The following is a 21,739-nucleotide window of genomic DNA, read 5'->3' on the forward strand; positions in this document are numbered from 1 at the left end:
GTAAAATAAACCCTAAGCTAGCTACAATATAACTAATAGTTACATTGTAGCTATCTTATGGCTAGATTAGGAGTTTTGCGGTAAGAGCTTCTTGGTACTAACTTGCAAGTTATTGTCACTGCTCACCTCCCTACAGTGCTGGTATTAAGGTTTGCAAAAACCCAGCGTTAGCAGGTAATATTGCAGCGTAAAGCAAAATTGAGCTCCATACCGCACTCCAATACCAGCGCTGCGGTGAGCTGTGGTGAGCTGTGGTGAGCTGTGGTGAGCTGTGGTGAGCTGGTTTTACGTGCTCGTGCACGATTTCCCGATAGACATCAATGGGGAGAGCCAGCTAAAAAAAAGCCTAACACCTGCAATAAAGAAGTGTAAAGCTCTGTAACGCAGCCCCATTGATTCCTATGGGGAAACTAAATTTATGTTTACACCTAACACCCTAACATGAACCCCAAGTCTAAACATACCTAATCTGCCACCCCCGACATTGCCGCCACCTACATTACACTTATTAACCCTTAATCTGCCACCCCCAATGTCGCCGCCACCTACATTATACTTATTAACCCCTAATCTGCCATCCCCAATGTTGCCGCCACCTACATTATACTTATTAACCCCTAATCTGCCGCCCAAATGTCGCTGCCACCTACATTATACTTATTAACCCCTAATCTGCCGCCCCCAATGTGGCCGCCACCCACCTACACTTATTAACCCCTAATCTGCCATCCCCAATGTCGCCGCCACCTACATTATACTTATTAACCCCTAATCTGCCGCCCCAATGTCGCCGCCACCTACATTATACTTATTAACCCCTAATCTGCCGCCCCCAATGTCGCAGCCACCCACCTACACTTTTTAACCCCTAATCTGCCGCCCCCAATATCGCTGCCACCTACATTACACTTATTAACCCCTAATATGCCGCCCCTAACATCGCCGCCACCTACCTACATTTATTAACGCCTAATCTTCTGCCCCCAACGTCGCCACCACTATACTAAAGTTATTAACCCCTAACACCCACTAACTTTAATGTAATTAAAATAAATCTAAATAAAACCTACTATGAATAACTAAATAATTCCTATTTAAAACTAAATACTTACCTGTAAAATAAACCCTAAGCTAGCTACAATATAACTAATAGTTACATTGTATCTATCTTAGGTTTTATTTTTATTTCACAGCTAAGTTTGTATTTATTTTAACTAGGTTGACTAGTTAGTAAATAGTTATTAACTATTTACTAGCTACCTAGCTAAAATAAATACAAATGTACCTGTAAAATAAAACCTAACCTGTCTTACACTAACACCTAACCTTACACTACAATTAAATAAATTACATTAATTAAATACAATTAACTAAATTACAAAAAAGTGTGCGGTGCACCTATACCTGCAAAACTCGTAATACCAGCGGTAGTGAAAAAGAGCCATAACGCTGCTTTTTCACCCATAACGCAAAACTCGTTCTTCAGTGTTATCACATGAAAAGATATAATAAAATATTTACAAAAATGTGAGGGGTGTACTCACTTTTGTGGGATACTGTATGTGTGTATCCCACAATCACTGGTGGTAGTCAGCCTAGGATCGTCAGTTCATTGCTCCCTTTTCAGGACTTCAAAAACTTATGTGCAAGCCAAAGTACAATAAGAAAATACTCTTACAAGTGCATTTTCATATTGCAGCTTTATTTTCCTTTAATGGCAAAGTTAGACACAATTCTAAAGTCTAGAATCTCTGCCAACCCATAATAAAAACATAATCCTTTTACTTGGAGTCCATAAGTATATAAATATATGCTCAAAGAACTCTCTGTAATACTGTTATTTATTAAAGGGACACTGAACCCACATTTTTTTCTTTAACGCAAAACTCGTAATCTAGCGGTAGATCTGAAAAACTGAAAGAAATGTATTTTTCTTAAAGTATGTGACAATCTAGCTCTTTATTTCAAAGAACAGTTTGCCAATTAAAGGGATACTAAACCCAATTTATTACTTTTGTGATTCAGATAGAGCATGCAATTTTAAGCAACTTTCTAATTTACTCCTATTATCAAATTTTCTTTATTCTCTTGTTATCTTTTTTTATCTATATTACTATCAGCCAGTGGATCAGAACCAAACGACTCGTATATCATGCAAAAGTCAGCATAACAAATGGGCACATGATCAATAATCTTGAACCGGAGGTTTGGGGACACACTCCCCTTCCTCAGACAAACACAACTCTCAAAATAGCAATTTAAACAGTGAAAGCCCCTCCCCCAGTGAGAAATTGCGCCAAAATGGTAACCATAGTGATCTTCAATAAGCAGGAACTTGCCTGTCCAACACATATAAAATCATCAAAACATTTAAATGCAAAATACATCATTGCAGTGAATGTATAAATACTTATCAGTATATAATAATAAATATATAAGAAATAAAAGTAAAACCACACTTCCTGTGTGATCCACGTATGTAACTTGTATATATTCCAACTTCAGAAAATCGTGAGCACCAGTGAAAGTAATATGGGTGAAAGTGTAATACATAATATATATTACTATATATTACTATCAGCTAGTGGATCAGAACCAAACGACCCGTATATCATAAGCATAATATTGGAGCATATTAATGCAAAAGTCAGCATAACAAATAGATTGGATTAATTAAATAAATGAATCAAGACATCTACCTTCTATATCACTTATCTGGTGGTTCAGGAGCTGTAACAATCTTAACTGCACCTGTGTATAACACAGCCTGAGTATCGCTGTGTAGCGTACTTCAGACCGCATACTAATGGCGTCATACAGGGGAGACCAACCCAAACTGTTTTGTGTGGTTGCCATAGCAACCGTCAGCCAACGAGGAAGTATATATTAACACATTGAGTACAGTCGATAATGGAACTATATCAAAAAGTTAACTGAGCTATACCAAACAAGGAGATAACATAACACCAAAGCGGCAACATAGAGGTGAAAAGGAAGCCCAAAAAGAAAACTGGATAATTGAAATTAAGTCGGATAACATAAGATAAAGAGGATGAAAAAGAAAAAATAAAAACAGAGAAAGAACAAAGTAAAAAGTGAAAAAACAGTTGAAAAAAAATCAAATAAAAATAGAGATAGAATAAAATGAAAAATAAACAAAGTGAAATACGAAAAATAGAAAAAAAAGAATAGAAAACAACAGAAAAATAGAAAAAATATAAAAAGACATAGAAGATATAGAACTAAACTAAACATACAATAAAATAAAATGAGATAAATAAAAATATAAATGGGCAAGAACAAAATAAAATAAAAATGAACCATGGTCTCTCAAGAATGAACTGCAAACTCTTATAATATAGCATCATCAGCCCTTATGTGATATCAGTCTCAAGTATAGAGTGTAGGGGGATCTTCTTCATCCAACGCTGTTACTGCAAGGGAACTAGATATGTGCAATTCGTTTTGGATCGATTCAGAAATTCGGCAAATTCAGAGATTCGGATCGAACCAAATTTCCGAATTAAAATGCTGCCGAATTTACTGAATAAATCCGAATTAGTTCGGATTTATTCGGTAAATTTGGATGGCCATGGATTACACTAGTATTGTACAGTATATTAGGTTATATCACTCTGCTATGGGTTACACCTAATATACAGTTCATAATACTAGTCTAATACACAGCACACATACCGAAATTCCGAATTTCCGAACCGAATCCAGCCAAATTTTTTAGAATCCGAATTAATCCGAAACGAATCCAAAACAAATTAATTCGAAGTTTTCCGAATTTGAATCGATCCCAAACGAAATTCGAAAAACTCTGAATCGGTCCAAAACAAATTTTTCGATCATGCACATATCTAAAGGGAACAAAACACCCGGATCCTTTATAGGCTAACTGGTCCCAATCACAAGAAACAGTGCCAGTTCAGGCTCCCATTCAGTCCCCTTGGACGTAAGGTGTTCAATTTAAATATCCACTTGGATTCCATTTGTAGCAGCTTGCAATGTCTGTCTCTTCCCGTTGGGAGTATGGGCACATGATCAATAATCTTGAACCGGAGGTCCTGTACAGTATGTCCACTAATGGCAAAATGGTGTGCCACTGGTTGGTCACTTCTTTTGTTCTTTATTGCCGTTCTAATCGCTGACCTGTGATTAGCCATACGGGTGTGGGCATCATCAACTGTTTTTCCTATATATAAAAGCCCACATGGGCAGTTGATCAAATAGACTACAAAAGGTGTAGTACAAGTGAGGTAATGTTGGATGTTACATTTTTGGTTTGTGTCAGGGTGACGAAAAGTGGATCCTGGGATCATAGTATGGCATGTGATGCACCCTATGCAACGAAAGCATCCCTTTTTAGTATTGGTCAGCCATGTCTTTTTTCTGTAGCAATGTTTAGGATCAGTCAACACCAATTGGTCCTTTAGGTTCTGGTTCCTTTTAAAGCCCACTCTTGGGCTGCCCCACTCTCCAAAAGGTAGTGTAGGGTCACTCTGAATGATATGCCAGTGAGTTTTTATACTCTGTCCGATATGTTTGGTGTCAAGACAATATTTTGTCACAAAGGTCATACGTTTCGTATAATCTTTTCCCCTCATATTCTTAGAGTTATCGTGTTCAGTAATGCACTCTAAGAGATATTGCCATTTGTATCCCCTTGTCATAAATTTATTTGCCATATCCTGAAGTTGAATCTTCATTGTCTCTGAGTTACTGTTGTTTCTACTAATTCTTGACATTTGGCCTTGGGGAATGGCTCTGAGTAGAGATGTTGGATGGCAACTTTGTGCATGCAGTACTGAATTCCTGTCTGTCGGTTTTTGGTATAATGTGGTTCCTAGGCCGATAGCATCCTTATATATACACAGGTCCAGGAATTCCACTTTATCTTGACTGTAGGATACTTTAAATTTAATAGGATGTTGTAATTCATTCAGCTCCTGAAACCAATTTTGTAGTGTATCACCCAGGGCTGAGCATGTTGCAGGGTCATAGGATAAAGACAAAAGGAGGCACTCACTGGTCTTTTAGTGAATGAATTTAATTAGTAAAGCGTGACGTTTTGGGGACACACTCCCCGTCCTCAGACAAACAAACACAACCCTCAAAATAGCAATTTAAACAGTGTAAGCCCCTCCCCCAGTGAGAAATTGCGCCAAAATGGTAACCATAGTGATCTTCAATAAGCAGGAACTTGCCTGTTCAACACATATCAAATATCAAATCATCAAAACATTTAAATGCAAAATACATCATTGCAGTGAATGTATAAATACTTATCAATATATAATAATAAATATATAAGAAATAAAAGTAAAACCACACTTCCTGTGTGATCCACGTATGTAAATTGTATATATTCCAACTTCAGAAAATCGTGAGCACCAGTGAAAGTAATATGGGTGAAAGTGTAATACATAATATATATTACTATATATTACTATCAGCCAGTGGATCAGAACCAAACGACCCGTATATCATAAGCATAATATAGGAGCATATTAATGAAAAAGTCAGCATAACAAATAGATTGGATTAATTAAATAAATGAATCAAGACATCTACCTTCTATATCACTTATCCGGTGGTTCAGGAGCTGTAACAAGCTTAACTGCACCTGTGTATAACAAAGCCTGAGTATCGCTGTGTAGCGTGCTTCAGACCGCATACTAATGGCGTCATACAGGGGAGACCAACCCAAACTGTTTTGTGTGGTTGCCATAGCAACCGTCAGCCAACGAGGAAGTATATATTAACACATTGAGTACAGTAGATAATGGAACTATATCAAAAAGTTAACAGAGCTATATCAAACAAGGAGACAACACCAAAGCGGCAACAGCAGTCAGACATGAGAAAGTGGGAAACAAGAAAATGAATAGAGGTGAAAAGGAAGCCCAAAAAGAAAACTGGATAATTGAAATTAAGTCAGATAATATAAGATAAAGAGGATGAAAAAGAAAAAAGAAAGACAGAGAAAGAACAAAGTAAAAAGTAAAAAAACACATGAAATAAAATCAAATAAAAATAGAGATAGAATAAAATGAAAAATAAACAAAGTGAAATACGAAAAATAGAAAAAAAAATTAGAAAAAAATATAAAAATTGAAAAAATATAAAAAGATATAGAAGATATAGAACTAAACTAAACATACAATAAAATAAAATGAGATAAATAAAAATATAAATGGGCAAGAACAAAATAAAATAAAAATGAACCGTGGTCTCTCAAGAATGAACTGCAAACTCTTATAATATAGCATCATCAGCCCTTATGTGATATCAGTCTCAAGTAAAGAGTGTAAGGAGATCTTCTTCATCCAACGCTGTTACTGCAAGGGAACAAAACAACCGGATCCTTTATAGGCTAACTGGTCCCAATCACAAGAAATAGTGCCAGTCCAGGCTCACATTCAGTCCCCTTGGACGTATGGTGTTCAATTTAAATATCCACTTGGATTCCATTTGTAGTAGCTTGGATGTCTGTCTCCTCCCCTTGGGAGTATGGGCACATGATCAATAATCTTGAACCGCAGGTCCTGTACAGTATGTCCGCTAATGGCAAAATGGTGTGCCACCGGTTGGTCACTTCTTTTGTTCTTTATTGCCGTTCTAATTGCTGACCTGTGGTTAGCCATGCAGGTGCGGGCATCATCAACTGTTTTTCCTATATAGAAAAGCCCACATGAGCAGTTGATCAAATAGAGTACAAAAGGTATAGTACAAGTGAGGTAATGTTGGATGTTACATTTTTGGTTCATGTCAGGGTGACGAAGTGTGGATCCTGGGATCATAGCATGGCATGTTAAGCACCCTATGCAATGAAAGCATCCCTTTTTAGTATTGGTCAGCCATGTGTTTTTTCCGTAGCAATGTTTAGGATCAGTCAACACCAATTGGTCCTTTAGGTTCTGGTTTCTTTTAAAGCCCACTCTTGGGCTGCCCCACTCTCCAAAAGGTAGTGTAGGGTCACTCTAAATAATATGCCAGTGAGTTTTTATACTCTGTCCAATATGTTTGGTGTCAGGACAATATTTTGTCACAAAGGTTATACGTTTCGTATAATCTTTTTCCCTCATATTCTTAAGGTTATTGTGTTCAGTCATGTACTCTAAGAGATATTGCCATTTGTATCCCCTTGTCATAAATTTATTTGCCATATCCTGAAGTTGTATCTTCATTGTCTCTGAGTTACTGTTGTTTCTACTAACTCTTGACATTTCGCCTTGGGGAATGGCTCTGAGTAGAGATGTTGGATGGCAACTTTGTGCATGCAGTATTGAATTCCTGTCTGTCGGTTTTTGGTATAATGTGGTTCCTAGGCCGATAGCATCCTTATATATACACAGGTCCAGGAATTACACTTATCTTGACTGTAGGATATTTTAAATTGAATAGGATGTTGTAATTCATTCAGCTCCTGAAACCAATTTTGTAGTGTATCACTCGAGCCCCCCCCAGACTATAAAGAGATCATCTATGTACCATTGGTATATTATTACTTGTTTTTTTCTGGAAGACTTTCATAATTTCCTCCTCATAGTACTCCATATACATATTCGCAAATGAAGGGGCAACGTTCGAGCCCATGGCTGTTCACTTTATTTGACAATAATAGGAGTCTTCGAATTTAAAGTAATTCAGCCTAAGACTCAACTCCAGAATTTGTAGCAGAAATGACGTTGGTGGGCCCACGTAAGGGTATCTGCTGAGTGCTCTTGCTACCACATTAATGCCCTCCTTTTGTGGTATAACTGTGTAGAGGCTAGTAACATCAGCCATTGCTAATATCCAGTTATCTTCCATTTTCAGATCCTTCAATTTATGTATAAGGTCCATTGAATCTCTGACATATGACCTCATATTCTTGACCAGGGGCTGTAAAAAGAAGTCCACAAATTGGGATAGTGGTGATGTAATGGAGTCATGGGCAAAGACAATAGGCCTACCTGGCGGGTGGGTTTGGTTTTTGTGAACCTTTGGCAAGGTATACAATATAGGGCATTTAGGGTGATCCATCATCAGAAAACCTCCTATTTTTTTAGCAATAAAGCCCTGAGATACGCCCTCCACCACCAGTGTTTCAATCTCTTTCTGGAATTCCTTGATCGGGTTCCTCTGTAGATGTTGGTAGGTCGTGATGTCACTTAATTGATGCATGATCTCTGATTGATAGTACTCATAATTCATCACCACCGTAGCTCCTTCTTTATCCGCTGGGGGATGATTATCATAGGGTCCGTGGCTAGAGTTTTTATTGCTAGAACCTCCTCTTTTGTCAGATTATTTCTGAATTTTAGCTTTGAAGCCATGTTGGCATCCCTGTTTACCAAACAAGAGTATGTCTTGATACTTGGGTTGTATCTGGTAGGGTCAAATTTACTAGGTTTATGGAATGGGGTACTGGTGTCGGAGGTCAGGTTATTACTGAATTGTTCCCTTAACCTAAGGGATCGCTGGAATTTCTGATGGTCTAACCACATGTCAAAGGGGTCTCCTTTTTGGTACGAAATTGAGTCCTTTGTTTAGAAGCTGAATTTCAGAATCAGATAATATACGGTCACTAATATTAATGACCAAATTGTTACTTGGTAATGCCTCTATAGGGTTTGGTGGGGGAACAGTGGTCTGCCTCTGACCACCCCTTCTTGGATGTGGCCTCCTCTTCCCCTTATAGCTGATCGAGTAGTTACCCCTAAAAAAGGTTGTGTCTGTTAGTTTCCTCTATAGGGTAGTGTGGTTCCTCTGTATGGTACTATTATTGGAGTGCTGGAGTCCCACTTTGTGTGTGCTGTATGGTACTATAGGAGCCTGTGTAGTCAACGGGGTATCAGAATCAGTACCTGAGCTGGTATCAATAGTCTGAAGGCTTCTCCTTGTGTATTGACTGTTGCGCCTCTGTCTTCTGGGTCTGTATCCTCTGTTACCCCCTTTGCCTACAGCCAACCACCTGTAAACACTTTTTTCTCTGTAGTCATCTGTAACTACTGCAAATTTCCTGTTTTTAAAAGATATCAGGGACTCTTTGTACTCCTTGATCTGTGACTGAAGTTGGTTCAACCAATCTGTGCTGGTGTCTGCTTTTAATTTCTGAGTATTAGTGTTCTCATACTCCTGTATGTCACTCTTGATCTTGTCCAGCTGTGTTCTAATCTCTTCGGTAACCAACAATATTAGGTCTAAGGAGCATTTGTTCAGAATTGCGCACCACTTCTTACAAAATTCAGTATTCGCTCTGCCTATAGTGGGTATTTTTTTGATGCGAAATCCCCTGGTATCAGCTTCTTCCGATAGTATTCAGATAAATAGATGCCGTGCAGCTTCAAATCTATTTATTTTTTCTTTAGTTTTAGTAAGGTCAAAAAGATTGAGTTGCTTGAATCTACATTAGATTGTGTTTCCTCCTCATATTCAAATAATATGCGTGCAGCATCACTTTATACATTCACTGCAATGATGTATTTTGCATTTAAATGTTTTGATTATTTGATATTTGATATGTGTTGGACAGGCAAGTTCCTGTTTATTGAAGATCACTATGGTTACCATTTTGGTGCAATTTCTCACTGGGGGAGGGGCTTACACTGTTTAAATTGCTATTTTGAGAGTTGTGTTTGTTTTTCTGAGGAAGGGGAATGTGTCCGCGAAACGTCACGCTTTACTAATTAAATTCATTCACTAAAAGACCAGTGAGTGCCTCCTTTTGTCTTTATATATATATATATATATATATATATATTTATAAATACATAGAACATATTCTGCTATGTGCAGAACATTGAATGTGAAATATTTACACTACATACATATTTACTACTACATACACATTATAATACTTTATTGAATATGAATATTGCATAAATATATTTTTACATGTTTTCATTAACTGCAAAGGACTCCAATGCACTATGTCTATATATGTGTACATATGTATTTATGTGTTTATATGTGTATATATATGTCTGTAAATACATATATACACATATAAATACATAAATACATATGTACACACACAGACACACCCATATATATATATATATATATATATATATATATATTTATACATACATATACATATTTAGACTGTACTGTATATGTCTATGGCCCCTATTTATCAAAGGTCTTGCGGATCTGATCCGACAGTGCGGATCAGGTCCGCAAGACCTCGCTAAATGCGGAGAGCAATACGCTCTCCGCATTTAACATTGCACCAGCAGCTCACAAGAGCTGCTGGTGCAACACCACCCCTGCAGACTCGCGGCCAATGGGCCGCAAGCATGGGGTGTCAATCAACCCGATCGTACTCGATCGGGTTGATTTCCGGTGATTCCTGTCCGCCTGCTCTGAAGACTCTCCAGAAACACGGTCCTTCAAGCTCCGTGCGGAGCTTGATAAATATGGGCCTATACCTCTACGTTAAAGCCCTTTGGCTGTCTTTTTTCCCCCCTAACACCTGAGACCTCATATCTTTGAGCCCTTATAACTTTTTGTGCAATATATTTTTTTAAATAATTTTTATTAGATGCTGTTATTGTGAGTGAGTTTAAGTGCACTTTGTAATGTATTGTTGATGTGTTTTGTGCAATTTTTAAATTTCCTGAAACATTAAACCAGAGCTCTGAGGACGCAGTAATCATTCTAGCGTAAATCGCAATGACTTTCCCCACGCAATACCAACGGTAAACTTGACAAGCGCAAACACCTGCAATAAACCCCATATTGCTTGCAAATGTTAACGCTAAACTCGTAATCTAGCCCTTAAGCTTTAAATAAAAGGTATTAATTAAAATGTCTCCCTTGCAGAGGGCTCTGCAAGTTCTGGTGTTTTCCAGTACTGTCCAATGTTTAAAATTAAATTTTTATCTGAATAATAAAAAAACATGGTTTTAATGTCCCTTTAAGTTTTCCATTTTTTTTGTTTCTCTCATTCTTGTCAACCTGGAACTTAAACAACTAATTGACTAAATTAATTTATAGAACTTACCAAGTATACATTGCTTGGCCACTGTGATGATGAGAGAGTCAGCTCAAAAATTTCTTCCCTAGAAGGAAGAGCAGGGTATAATTCTGTTAAAGCACACACACGTAGACACTAATGGTACGAGAAATTTATGCCAATAAACTTTCCAGAAGATTTATGGTCCCTTTTAAGCATATAAAATTAATTTAAAGCTTCAAACTACTTCCTGTATATGACAGTTTTAAGATTTGGAAATACAAACAAAAGTTATGCATTAGTGCAAGAAAATAATTAACAAAGTCTACATAGTATTTAAAGTTAGCTGTATACAGGGGTCAAGTTGAGCGGAAACGCATGGGAGCTGAGTTCCTGCACTATTTTTGCAGGAGGAACTAAGTTCCCTCTGGACAGAGAGCACAAATGCTTCAGTAAACACTGCTGCTGTTGGTGGGAGGAGCTGGAGCACAGTCTGGTTAGAGGAATAGTAAGATCCTCTAGTAATGGGCAGTAACACTTCCTACATTACACTAAATGCAAGCCTGTCAGCGGTCCTGATAATTGATCACCCCTCAATGTGCGTAACAAATGGTGCTTACATTTATGTGTTCTGAGTTATTTAGCTCCCCTTAGCAGAAATAGGACCATTGCACCTTAAGTGGCAGAGGAGGATTCTCAGGCAACCATTCAACACTTCATTGGATTTAATTTGCTTTTATTAACCAAAGTGTATAGATTATATACATATAAATACAGTGTGTGTGTGTGTGTGTGTATATATATATATATATATATATATATATATATATACACTGTGTGCAGAATTATTAGGCAAATTAGTATTTTGACCACATCATCCTCTTTATGCATGTTGTCTTACTCCAAGCTGTATAGGCTCGAAAGCCTACTACCAATTAAGCATATTAGGTGATGTGCATCTCTCTAATGAGAAGGGGTGTGGTCTAATGACATCAACACCCTATATCAGGTGTGCATAATTATTAGGCAACTTCCTTTCCTTTGGCAAAATGGGTCAAAAGAAGGACTTGACAGGCTCATAAAAGTAAAAAATAGTGAGATATCTTGCAGAGGGATGCAGCACTCTTAAAATTGCAAAGCTTCTGAAGCGTGATCATCGAACAATCAAGCGTTTCATTCAAAATAGTCAACAGGGTCGCAAGAAGCGTGTGGAAAAACCAAGGCGCAAAATAACTGCCCATGAACTGAGAAAAGTCAAGCGTGCAGCTGCCAAGATGCCACTTGCCACCAGTTTGGCCATATTTCAGAGCTGCAACATCACTGGAGTGCCCAAAAGCTCAAGGTGTGCAATACTCAGAGACATGGCCAAGGTAAGAAAGGCTGAAAGACGACCACCACTGAACAAGACACACAAGCTGAAACGTCAAGACTGGGCCAAGAAATATCTCAAGACTGATTTTTCTAAAGTTTTATGGACTGATGAAATGAGAGTGAGTCTTGATGGGCCAGATGGATGGGCCCGTGGCTGGATTGGTAAAGGGCAGAGAGCTCCAGTCCGACTCAGACGCCAGCAAGGTGGAGGTGGAGTACTGGTTTGGGCTGGTATCATCAAAGATGAACTTGTGGGGCCTTTTCGGGTTGAGGATGGAGTCAAGCTCAACTCCCAGTCCTACTGCCAGTTTCTGGAAGACACCTTCTTCAAGCAGTGGTACAGGAAGAAGTCTGCATCCTTCAAGAAAAACATGATTTTCATGCAGGACAATGCTCCATCACACGCGTCCAAGTACTCCACAGCGTGGCTGGCAAGAAAGGGTATAAAAGAAGAAAATCTAATGACATGGCCTCCTTGTTCACCTGATCTGAACCCCATTGAGAACCTGTGGTCCATCATCAAATGTGAGATTTACAAGGAGGGAAAACAGTACACCTCTCTGAACAGTGTCTGGGAGGCTGTGGTTGCTGCTGCACACAATGTTGATGGTAAACAGATCAAAACACTGACAGAATCCATGGATGGAGGCTTTTGAGTGTCCTTGCAAAGAAAGGTGGCTATATTGGCCACTGATTTGTTTTTGTTTTGTTTTTTAATGTCAGAAATGTATATTTGTGAATGTTGAGATGTTATATTGGTTTCACTGGTAAAAATAAATAATTGAAATGGGTATATATTTGTTTTTTGTTAAGTTGCCTAATAATTATGCACAGTAATAGTCACCTTCACACACAGATATCCCCCTAAAATAGCTATAACTAAAAACAAACTAAAAACTACTTCCAAAACTATTCAGCTTTGATATTAATGAGTTTTTTGGGTTCATTGAGAACATGGTTGTTGTACAATAATAAAATTAATCCTCAAAAATACAACTTGCCTAATAATTCTGCACTCCCTGTAAAATAATATTAATTGTGAGGGGGAGGGAAGCCTTTTTGGTCAGACAGGGTGCCATTGTGCATTGGGTACAAAAATTGTAACTACCCATTGCTGTGCACATAAGTAAAAAATTGGCACATTTTCTATTTTCCGCAGGGCCTAAATCTGGCTGTGATGTCAGTTACGACTAATGAGGCTTTCCTCTGATTAGATTTATTGAAGAACCTCCTTTCAATAAATGCATATTATACATTTAGAAGCACACTACACAATTATATTTCCCTTCTCTGAGAGCCTGATATTCAAAATCTTGCCACTTAGTTGAGGTGATCTAAGATGTCTACGGTAAGGGGAGGCCCTAAAAAAAAATTTGAAACACAAATTTTATCTTGAGAAATGTTTATGTTGCTATGTAGTGTCTTTATGTGAAACAGAGACTCCTACATTAAAATACAAGTGGGCTGATTTATCAAGCTCCGAATGGCCCCTGTTACCCCTGTTTCCGCACAAGCCTTCAGGCACGCCGGAAAGACCAGTTATGAAGCAGCGGTCTTAAGACCGCTCCTCCTTAACTGGTACGCTGCCTCTGAGGCTACGGACATCAATCTGGCTGATCCTATACGATCGGGTTGATTGATAGCCCCTGCAAGCGACAAATCTACAGGGGGCGGCTTTGCACAAGCAGTTCATAAGAACTGCTTGTGCAATGTTAAATGCTGACAGCGTATGCTGTCAGGATTAATCAATGTCTGTCGAACATGATACGCTACAGCGTATCATGTTGGACAGACATTAATAAATCGGCCCTAAGGTCTAAAAAATCCTAAAGATTTTGTGTGATTTCTCTCCATGCCGGCGAGGTTTTGAATATCAGGCCCTTAGTCTTCAGTATTCTCTTTCTAAGCTTAAAAAGATGGCCATAGACTGAAGAATGTTAAACTGATACTTACTCACACTGAAGAGGACAATGACATTTTAGTTGATCGTGGGACAATTTGTATTCATAAAGTTCCACACAGTGATCTGTCAACATATAATACAACCGTTGTAACTTCCTTAATACTATGCTGCACTGCAGGTAAAAAAATCCAAATAATAAGGACTGATACTTACTAACAGATGGTTCACTAATATTGCACAGAGGCACATTAGACTCAGGGGGAGCAGGGAACTCCCATATTCTGCAGCCACAGTTTTTGACCATCTTAGCCTGAGCACAGCTTTTCTTACAAGCCTAAAATGAATGCAAATTTGAGTTGGAAAATGATAATATTAAGAAAATATATACACGCAGAGTACACAAGTAAATTTAAATATCACAATAAAAATGTATAAGTTGCAAATTTTTTGCATATTTTTTTGTACTAAAAAATAAATTTGTAGGCAGATATACAGAGAAGCAGGTGCATTCTAATGATAAATCAGCCCCAATATGTTTACACACACACATATACATATACACCCATACATACAAACATATACACACACACACACTTTTAATTAAATCGCATAAAAACATAATATAATGAGAAATTTCCATTTTAGCACTTCCAGCATGCAAGGGAAGCTTGGAAAGTATTGTACCTCCTTACTAAGGACACATTATTTTGCCATCATAGATCTAGCTTTTACACAGGTGAAACTGTCACACATGAGCTCTATATAGAAATGATCTTATCTAGGGATTTACGTGTATTTTTTTCTCCATTTACATTTTTTTTCATTCAAATTTCTACATTCCCGAAGAATCCACCTTCTGGGAAAGTTAAGTCAAATAATATTTTTTTTGGCTTGAAGAAGATAAGGCAGTGACTCTTTGGTGTACACTGGAAGTAAAGTACTGTACTTCCAAAACTGGATTGTTTGTCTTTCATGGTTAGTCTTTAAGCATGTCTGTATGTCTGTCTGGCCAGTTCCAGTAAATAGTTTGAAGGGCAAAATTGATCATGATTGGCGGCAGACAGATTCAGAAGTAGAGAAACTGTCCGTCTGCAATCGCCACTTGTGATGCTGCATAAGGAATATAAAACATTTGTTTACAGTTTTCTTAGCTGGAAAGCAATGAAGTGCTCAAAGAGATTGTACCCAAAGGCATTTGTCTCCATTGCTTATGAAAATCCATTCCTAATGGTGGGTTCACAAGAGAAAAAAATATACAAATACTTCCAATCTGGTGGTCCTTATCCCCACAAGTTTAGAAGGATAAAAGCTCAACATGTTAAGATTTTGTGTGAGACTCTATTATACCTTATATGTTTTAGAAGGAAAATAACAAAACTATTACATTATTTATTTTCTATTACTCATTTGTTTTGTGGAGTCTGTTTTATGTATCTGTATTTTTTTTTCACTATCCCCCCCCCCTACTCATATACCCAACACTGTGGAATTTGTAAATAAATCATAATATTGATAATGATAAAAATAAGTACAAAGTTCATCATATACTCATGGCAGTCACACAGGGATGGATATGTTTTGGAATTATAATAATAATAATAAAAAGTAAACACCTTTCATATAAATGTACAGGTTTGCAGATAAATGTAGAATAGTAAAATGATTGATGGTCACAATGGTCTTGAGGAGAAAACAGCTGCTGCAAAAATATGCTATCATTTTAAATGGTAAAATGTTAATACATTTAGGATATGGTAGTTAATATAAGGAGTTGATGTTTCCTATATTCCAGTACTGTATTTTGAATGTTTGTTGTGTCCAAATCTCAGAACTTTATATGCTACATGTACATACTCCCAATAAGAACAACTTCATGTGATGCCGTAATACATGAAATACTGAAGTATTTTCTCTTATATTATTATGGAATACCAGTGATGTCTGGATAACTGTATTGTCTGAGATACCCAGCCCTGTAAATGTTTGTTAATCTTTTTTGCGAAAGACTTTGAGCATATTTGATGTGACAGTTGCTGGGGAATAGTGTAGGACTCTTCTCTGTACTTCTTTTCATTGTACAACTGGGTTGGGATGAAAAACGTATAGTAAGCTATTAGGAGAGAAAAATGGACTTTTGGATAACAATTATCGAACAACTAGTCCAAAAGGAGATATAAATATTTTACATTTTAATGTTCTTCAAATTTTTTATTTTGATTGTAAATATATTTATTTCTTGTAAGTGGCAATAGTCCATGAGCTAGTGACGTATGGGATATACATTCCTACCTGGAGGGGGCAAAGTTTCCCAAACCTCAAAATGCCTATAAATACACATCCCACCTCACTCATACTTCAGTTTTACAAACTTTACCTTCATTGGAGGATGGTGAAGCAAGTCGTGCTTGAAAGGCGCTTCTAAGCATTTTGAAGCCCAGTTCCTCTCAAAGTACAGTGTTTGTCTGAAGGATGTGAAGGGAGTATTGCCTGATGATGCCATGTTTCACCCATGGGAAATCTATTCTATGGCTCTCTGTAAATTTGGTTGTGTGGATTCATCTGCCACCTCCCTTTACAGATCGACATTATACTCCTCTACCATTACCTCTCTCTTCTGGTGAACTGCTTGTGCAATTCCGCTAGCAGGGGGTGTCAATCAACCCAATCGTATGAGATCAGGCAGATTGATGTCCACTGCCTCAGAAGAGGCATACGAGTTAAGGAGCAGCGGTCTTAAGACCGCTGCTTCTTAAAGGGACATGCCACCCACATTTTTTCTTTTATGATTTAGAAAGAGAATGCAATGTTAAACATATTTCTAATTTACTTATATTATCTAATTTGTTTGATTCTCTTGATATTCTTTGATGAAAAGCATATCTAGATATGCTCACTAGCTGATGATTGGTTGCTGCACATAGAAGCATCATGTGATTGGCTCACCATGTACATTGCTTTTTATTCAAATAAGGATATTTAAAAAATGAAGCAAAATAAATTATGGAAGTAAATTGTAATGTTGTTTAAATTTCTATTCTCTATCTGAATCATGAAAGAAAGATTTTGGGTTTAGTGGCCTTTTAACCCTTGTTTCTGGCGAGCCTGAAGGCTCACACGGAAAAAGGGGTATATGGCCCCATTTGGGCAATAATAAATTGGCCCCTATATCTGTATATACCTATAGCTATGTATCTATTCCAATAAATGTATAGGTATAGATATCTAATTTGCATAAACATTATCAGATATATAGAAATATATATTTCATCATAATAATTAAAAAAAAAATATGTGAAGAACATAGGAATGTAAATGCATATTTAATATTTCAAGAACTCTCTTTAAGATTAGTAATTCTTCATGTGTGCTAACCCGGCATCACATTAGACCTGATGTGAAAAACACAAATTGTGTTACGCATATTTAACATTCCTATGTTCTTCACATATACATTTTTTTTAAATGTTATTATTAAATATATATTTCTTATAACGTTCATGTAAAATAGATATCTATAGGAGTAGATAAAAAAGTATATACAGATATGTGTAGTAATATATATAGTTATGATAAAAATCACATTTTACTGTATGTGAAAAACATGGGAATGCTAGATATGTACAGTAAATATACATTAAAACACATAAATAGATAAACCCGACAAGCATAAAATGCAATTGTGCTTTCACGATCGTGTTTACTTTCAAGCTGTAAAATTAACACTCTTTCCATCATGGGCCCCTATTTAAGAAAGTCTGGCAGACTTGATCCGACAGTGCGGATCAGGTCCGCCAGACCTCGCTGAATACGGCGAGCAATACGCTCGCCGTATTCAGCATTGCACCAGCAGCTCACAAGAGCTCCTGGTGCAATGCCACCCCCTGCAGACTCGCAGCCAATGGGCTGCCAGCAGGGGGGTGTCAATTAACCTGATCGTACTCGATCGGGTTGATTTCTTTGTGACCGCTGCTTCATAACTGCTGTTTCTGGTGAGCCTGCAGGCTCGCCAGAAACACGGGGCATCAAGCTTGATAGATAGGCTCCATGAGCAAAAAGACAAACAGTTAGCGTGTTACTTGTAATCTAGCCCTTAAATGTCAGGTGGGGAGGTAATCTCTACACTAAAGGGTAATCTCTACACTAAAGCTACAATAAATCTTACAAGCTACCTGATTAACCCCTTCACTGCCAAGAATAACAGAAGTATGGTGCGCAGCTGCAATTAGCAACATTCTAGTTACCAAAAAGCAAAGGCAAAGCCATGCATGTCTGCTATTTCTAAAACAAAGGGGATCCCAGAGAAGCTTTTACAATCATTTTTGCCATGATTGCACAAACGGTTTGTATATTATTTCAGTCAGAAACTCAAAGTTTGTGAAAAAGTTAACGATTTAGCAGAAATGTTAAACAAAATAGTTTTTTTGGTGCAAATTCTTCTCTAAAAGTCCCAGTAGCGAAGGGGTTAAAAAACAAAACAAAACATGCACTTCACTTGTTTCCCGGATAGCTGACAAAAGCTAATTAGTGTTTATCTCATGCTCTGTGCTGTAGCCTTTAGAAGCTACAGTAGATAGTGCAAAAAGTTTTAATACCGTATTCATTAGTACTATGAGAAACAAACTCTTATTTTGAGCAATGCACATATACAGTATGTTTATCAAAACACTGTGCAGGGAAAATGGCTACTTCACTCCTAGTTGAATATATTTTTTGAGATGAGACTTGACTGAACATGTTCTACAAAGTATTGCCTTATGTATACACATTGCTTTGTTTTCGTATAAGTTTTCAATACTAATTTCACAGCATTTTGTTACTCTATCTTTTTAGCATTAATAGGTACACTTGGCACTCTCAAGTGCAAACACATTACAAATTAAAAATGATAAATAATTAATCAACTAGACAATAAGTTAAGAGACATTAAAAACATAGTGGTGTAATGTTTCATCCTTTCTATAAAAAATAAACACAAATATCTAACGGCTAGATCACAAGTTTTGTTGGTAAGGCTGTGCGGTGCTAACGAGCCTTTTTTTCTTACCGCTCACTTAAGATAACGCTGGTATTACTAGTTTTCTGCAAGCCGGCGTTAGCCTCAGAAAAGTGAGCGTTGAGCAAAATTTAGCTCCACATCTCACCTCGATACCAGCGTTGCTTGCGGTAGCAGTGAGCTGGCTAAACGTGCTTGTGCATGATTTCCCCATAGGAAACAATGGGGCTGAGCGGGCTGAAAAAAACCCTAACACCTGCAAAAAAGCAGCGTTCAGCTCCTAACGCAGCCCCATTGTTTCTTATGGGGAAATAAAAAATATGTCTACACCTAACACCCTAACATGAACCCCGAGTCTAAACACCCCTAATCTTACACTTATTAACCCCTAATCTGCCATCCCCGTCATCGCTGACCCCTGCATTATATTATTAACCCCTAATCTGCCACTCCGGACCCCGCCGCCACCTACATTATACTTATAAACCCCTAATCTGCTGCCCCCAATATCACCAACACCTACATTATAGTTATTAACCCCTAATCTGCCCCCCCAATGCCGCAACTATATTAAATTTATTAACCCCTAATCTGTCGCCAACGTCGCCGCCACTATAATAAAGTTATTAACCCCTAAACCTTAGTCTAACCCTACTCCCCCTAACTTAAATATAATTAAATTAAACAAAATTAATTTAACATAATTAAATAAGTTAATCATATTTAAAACTAAATACTTACCGATAAAATAAACCCTAAGATAGCTACGATATAACTAATAGTTACATTGTAGCTAGCTTAGGGTTTATTTTTATTTTACAGGCAACTTTGTATTTATTTTAACTAGGTACAATAGTTATTAAATAGTTATTAACTAACTATTTAATAACTACCTAGCTAAAATAAGTACAAAATTACCTGTAAAATAAATCCTAACCTAAGTTACAATTACACCTAACACTACACTATCATTAAACCAATTACCTACAATTAATTACAATTAAATGAAATAAACTAAATTATGGGAAAAAAACACTAAATTACAGAAAAAAAAGAATTACAAGAATTTTAAACTAATTACACCCAATCTAATCCCCCTAATAAAATAAAAAAGCCCCCCAAAATAATAAAATTTCCCTACCCTACACTAAATTACAAATAGCCCTTAAAAGGGCCTTTTGCGCGGCATTGCCCCAAAGTAATCAGCTCTTTTACCTGTAAAAAAAAATACAATACCCCCCCAACATTACAACCCTTCACCCACACACCCGTACTCTAAAACTCACCCAATCCCCCTTAAAAAAAACAAACACTAACCCCCTGAAGATCACCCTACCTTGAGCCATCTTCACCCAGCCGGGCACAAGTGGTCCTCCAGAGGGTCCAAAGTCTTCATCCGATCGGGGCAGAAGGCTTCATCTAGGCGGTATCTTCTTTCTTCATCCTTCCGGAGTGAAGAGGGTCCATCTTCATTCCAGCTGACGCGGAGCCATCCTCTTCAAACGCAGTCCTATCGAAGAATGAAGGTTCCTTTAAATGACGTCATTCAAGATGGCGTCCCTTGAATCCTATCAGCCAATCAAAATTAAGGTAGGAAAAATCCTATTGGCTGATGTAATCAGCCAATCGGATTGAGCTCGCATTCTATTGGCTGTTCCAATCAGCCAATAGAATGTGAGGTCAATCCTATTGGCTGATTGGATCAGCCAATCGGATTGAACTTCAATCCGATTGGCTGATTACATCAGCCAATAGGATTTTCCCTACCTTAATTCCGATTGGCTGATAGGATTCTATCAGCCAATCGGAATTCAAGGGACACCATCTTGGATGATGTCATTTAAAGGAACCTTCATTCTTCGTTAGGACTTTGTTTGAAGAAAATGGCTCCACTTCGGCTGGATTGAAGATGGACCTGCTCCGCTCCGGAAGGATGAAGATAGAAGATGCTGTCTGGATGAAGCCTTCTGCATTCTGGAGGACCTCTTCTGCCCTGATCGGATGAAGACTTAGGACCCTCTGGAGGACCACTTGTGCCCGGCTGGGTGAAGACAGCTCAAGGTAGGGTAATCTTCAGGGGGTTAGTGTTAGGTTTTTTTTAAGGGGGGATTGGGTGGGTTTTAGAGTAGGGTTGTGTGTGTAGTGGGTTGTAATGTTGGGGGGGTATTGTATTCTTTTTTTACAGGTAAAAGAGCTGATTACTTTGGGGCAATGCCCCGCAAAAGGCCCTTTTAAGGGCTATTTGTAATTTAGTATAGGGTAGGGAAATTTTATTATTTTGGGGGGCTTTTTTATTTTATTAGGGGGATTAGATTAGGTGTAATTAGTTTAAAATTCTTGTAATTCTTTTTTTTTTCTGTAATTTAGTTTTTTTTCGTAATTTAGTTTATTTTATTTAATTGTAATTAATTGTAGGTAGTTTAGGTAATTAGTTTAATGATAGTGTAGTCTTAGGTGTAATTGTAACTTAGATTAGGATTTATTTTACAGGTAATTTTGTACTTATTTTATCTAGGTAGTT

General features: G+C 37.5%; 1 protein-coding gene across 1 annotated transcript in view; it reads right to left on the reverse strand.

The window, feature by feature from the left end:
* Positions 1 to 21,739, reverse strand: part of LOC128664440 (amiloride-sensitive sodium channel subunit gamma-like) — a 124,893-nt gene that overhangs the window by 80,455 nt on the left and 22,699 nt on the right. The window contains exons 5-7 of the mRNA XM_053719271.1: positions 14,439 to 14,559; positions 14,276 to 14,348; positions 11,000 to 11,057 (exon numbers count right to left, since the gene is read on the reverse strand). Of these exons, the coding sequence (XP_053575246.1) occupies positions 11,000 to 11,057; positions 14,276 to 14,348; positions 14,439 to 14,559 (252 nt within the window). The remainder of the gene's footprint in view (positions 1 to 10,999; positions 11,058 to 14,275; positions 14,349 to 14,438; positions 14,560 to 21,739) is intronic.

Source organism: Bombina bombina, chromosome 6 (genome assembly GCF_027579735.1).
Source record: "Bombina bombina isolate aBomBom1 chromosome 6, aBomBom1.pri, whole genome shotgun sequence".
Lineage (NCBI taxonomy): Eukaryota > Metazoa > Chordata > Amphibia > Anura > Bombinatoridae > Bombina > Bombina bombina.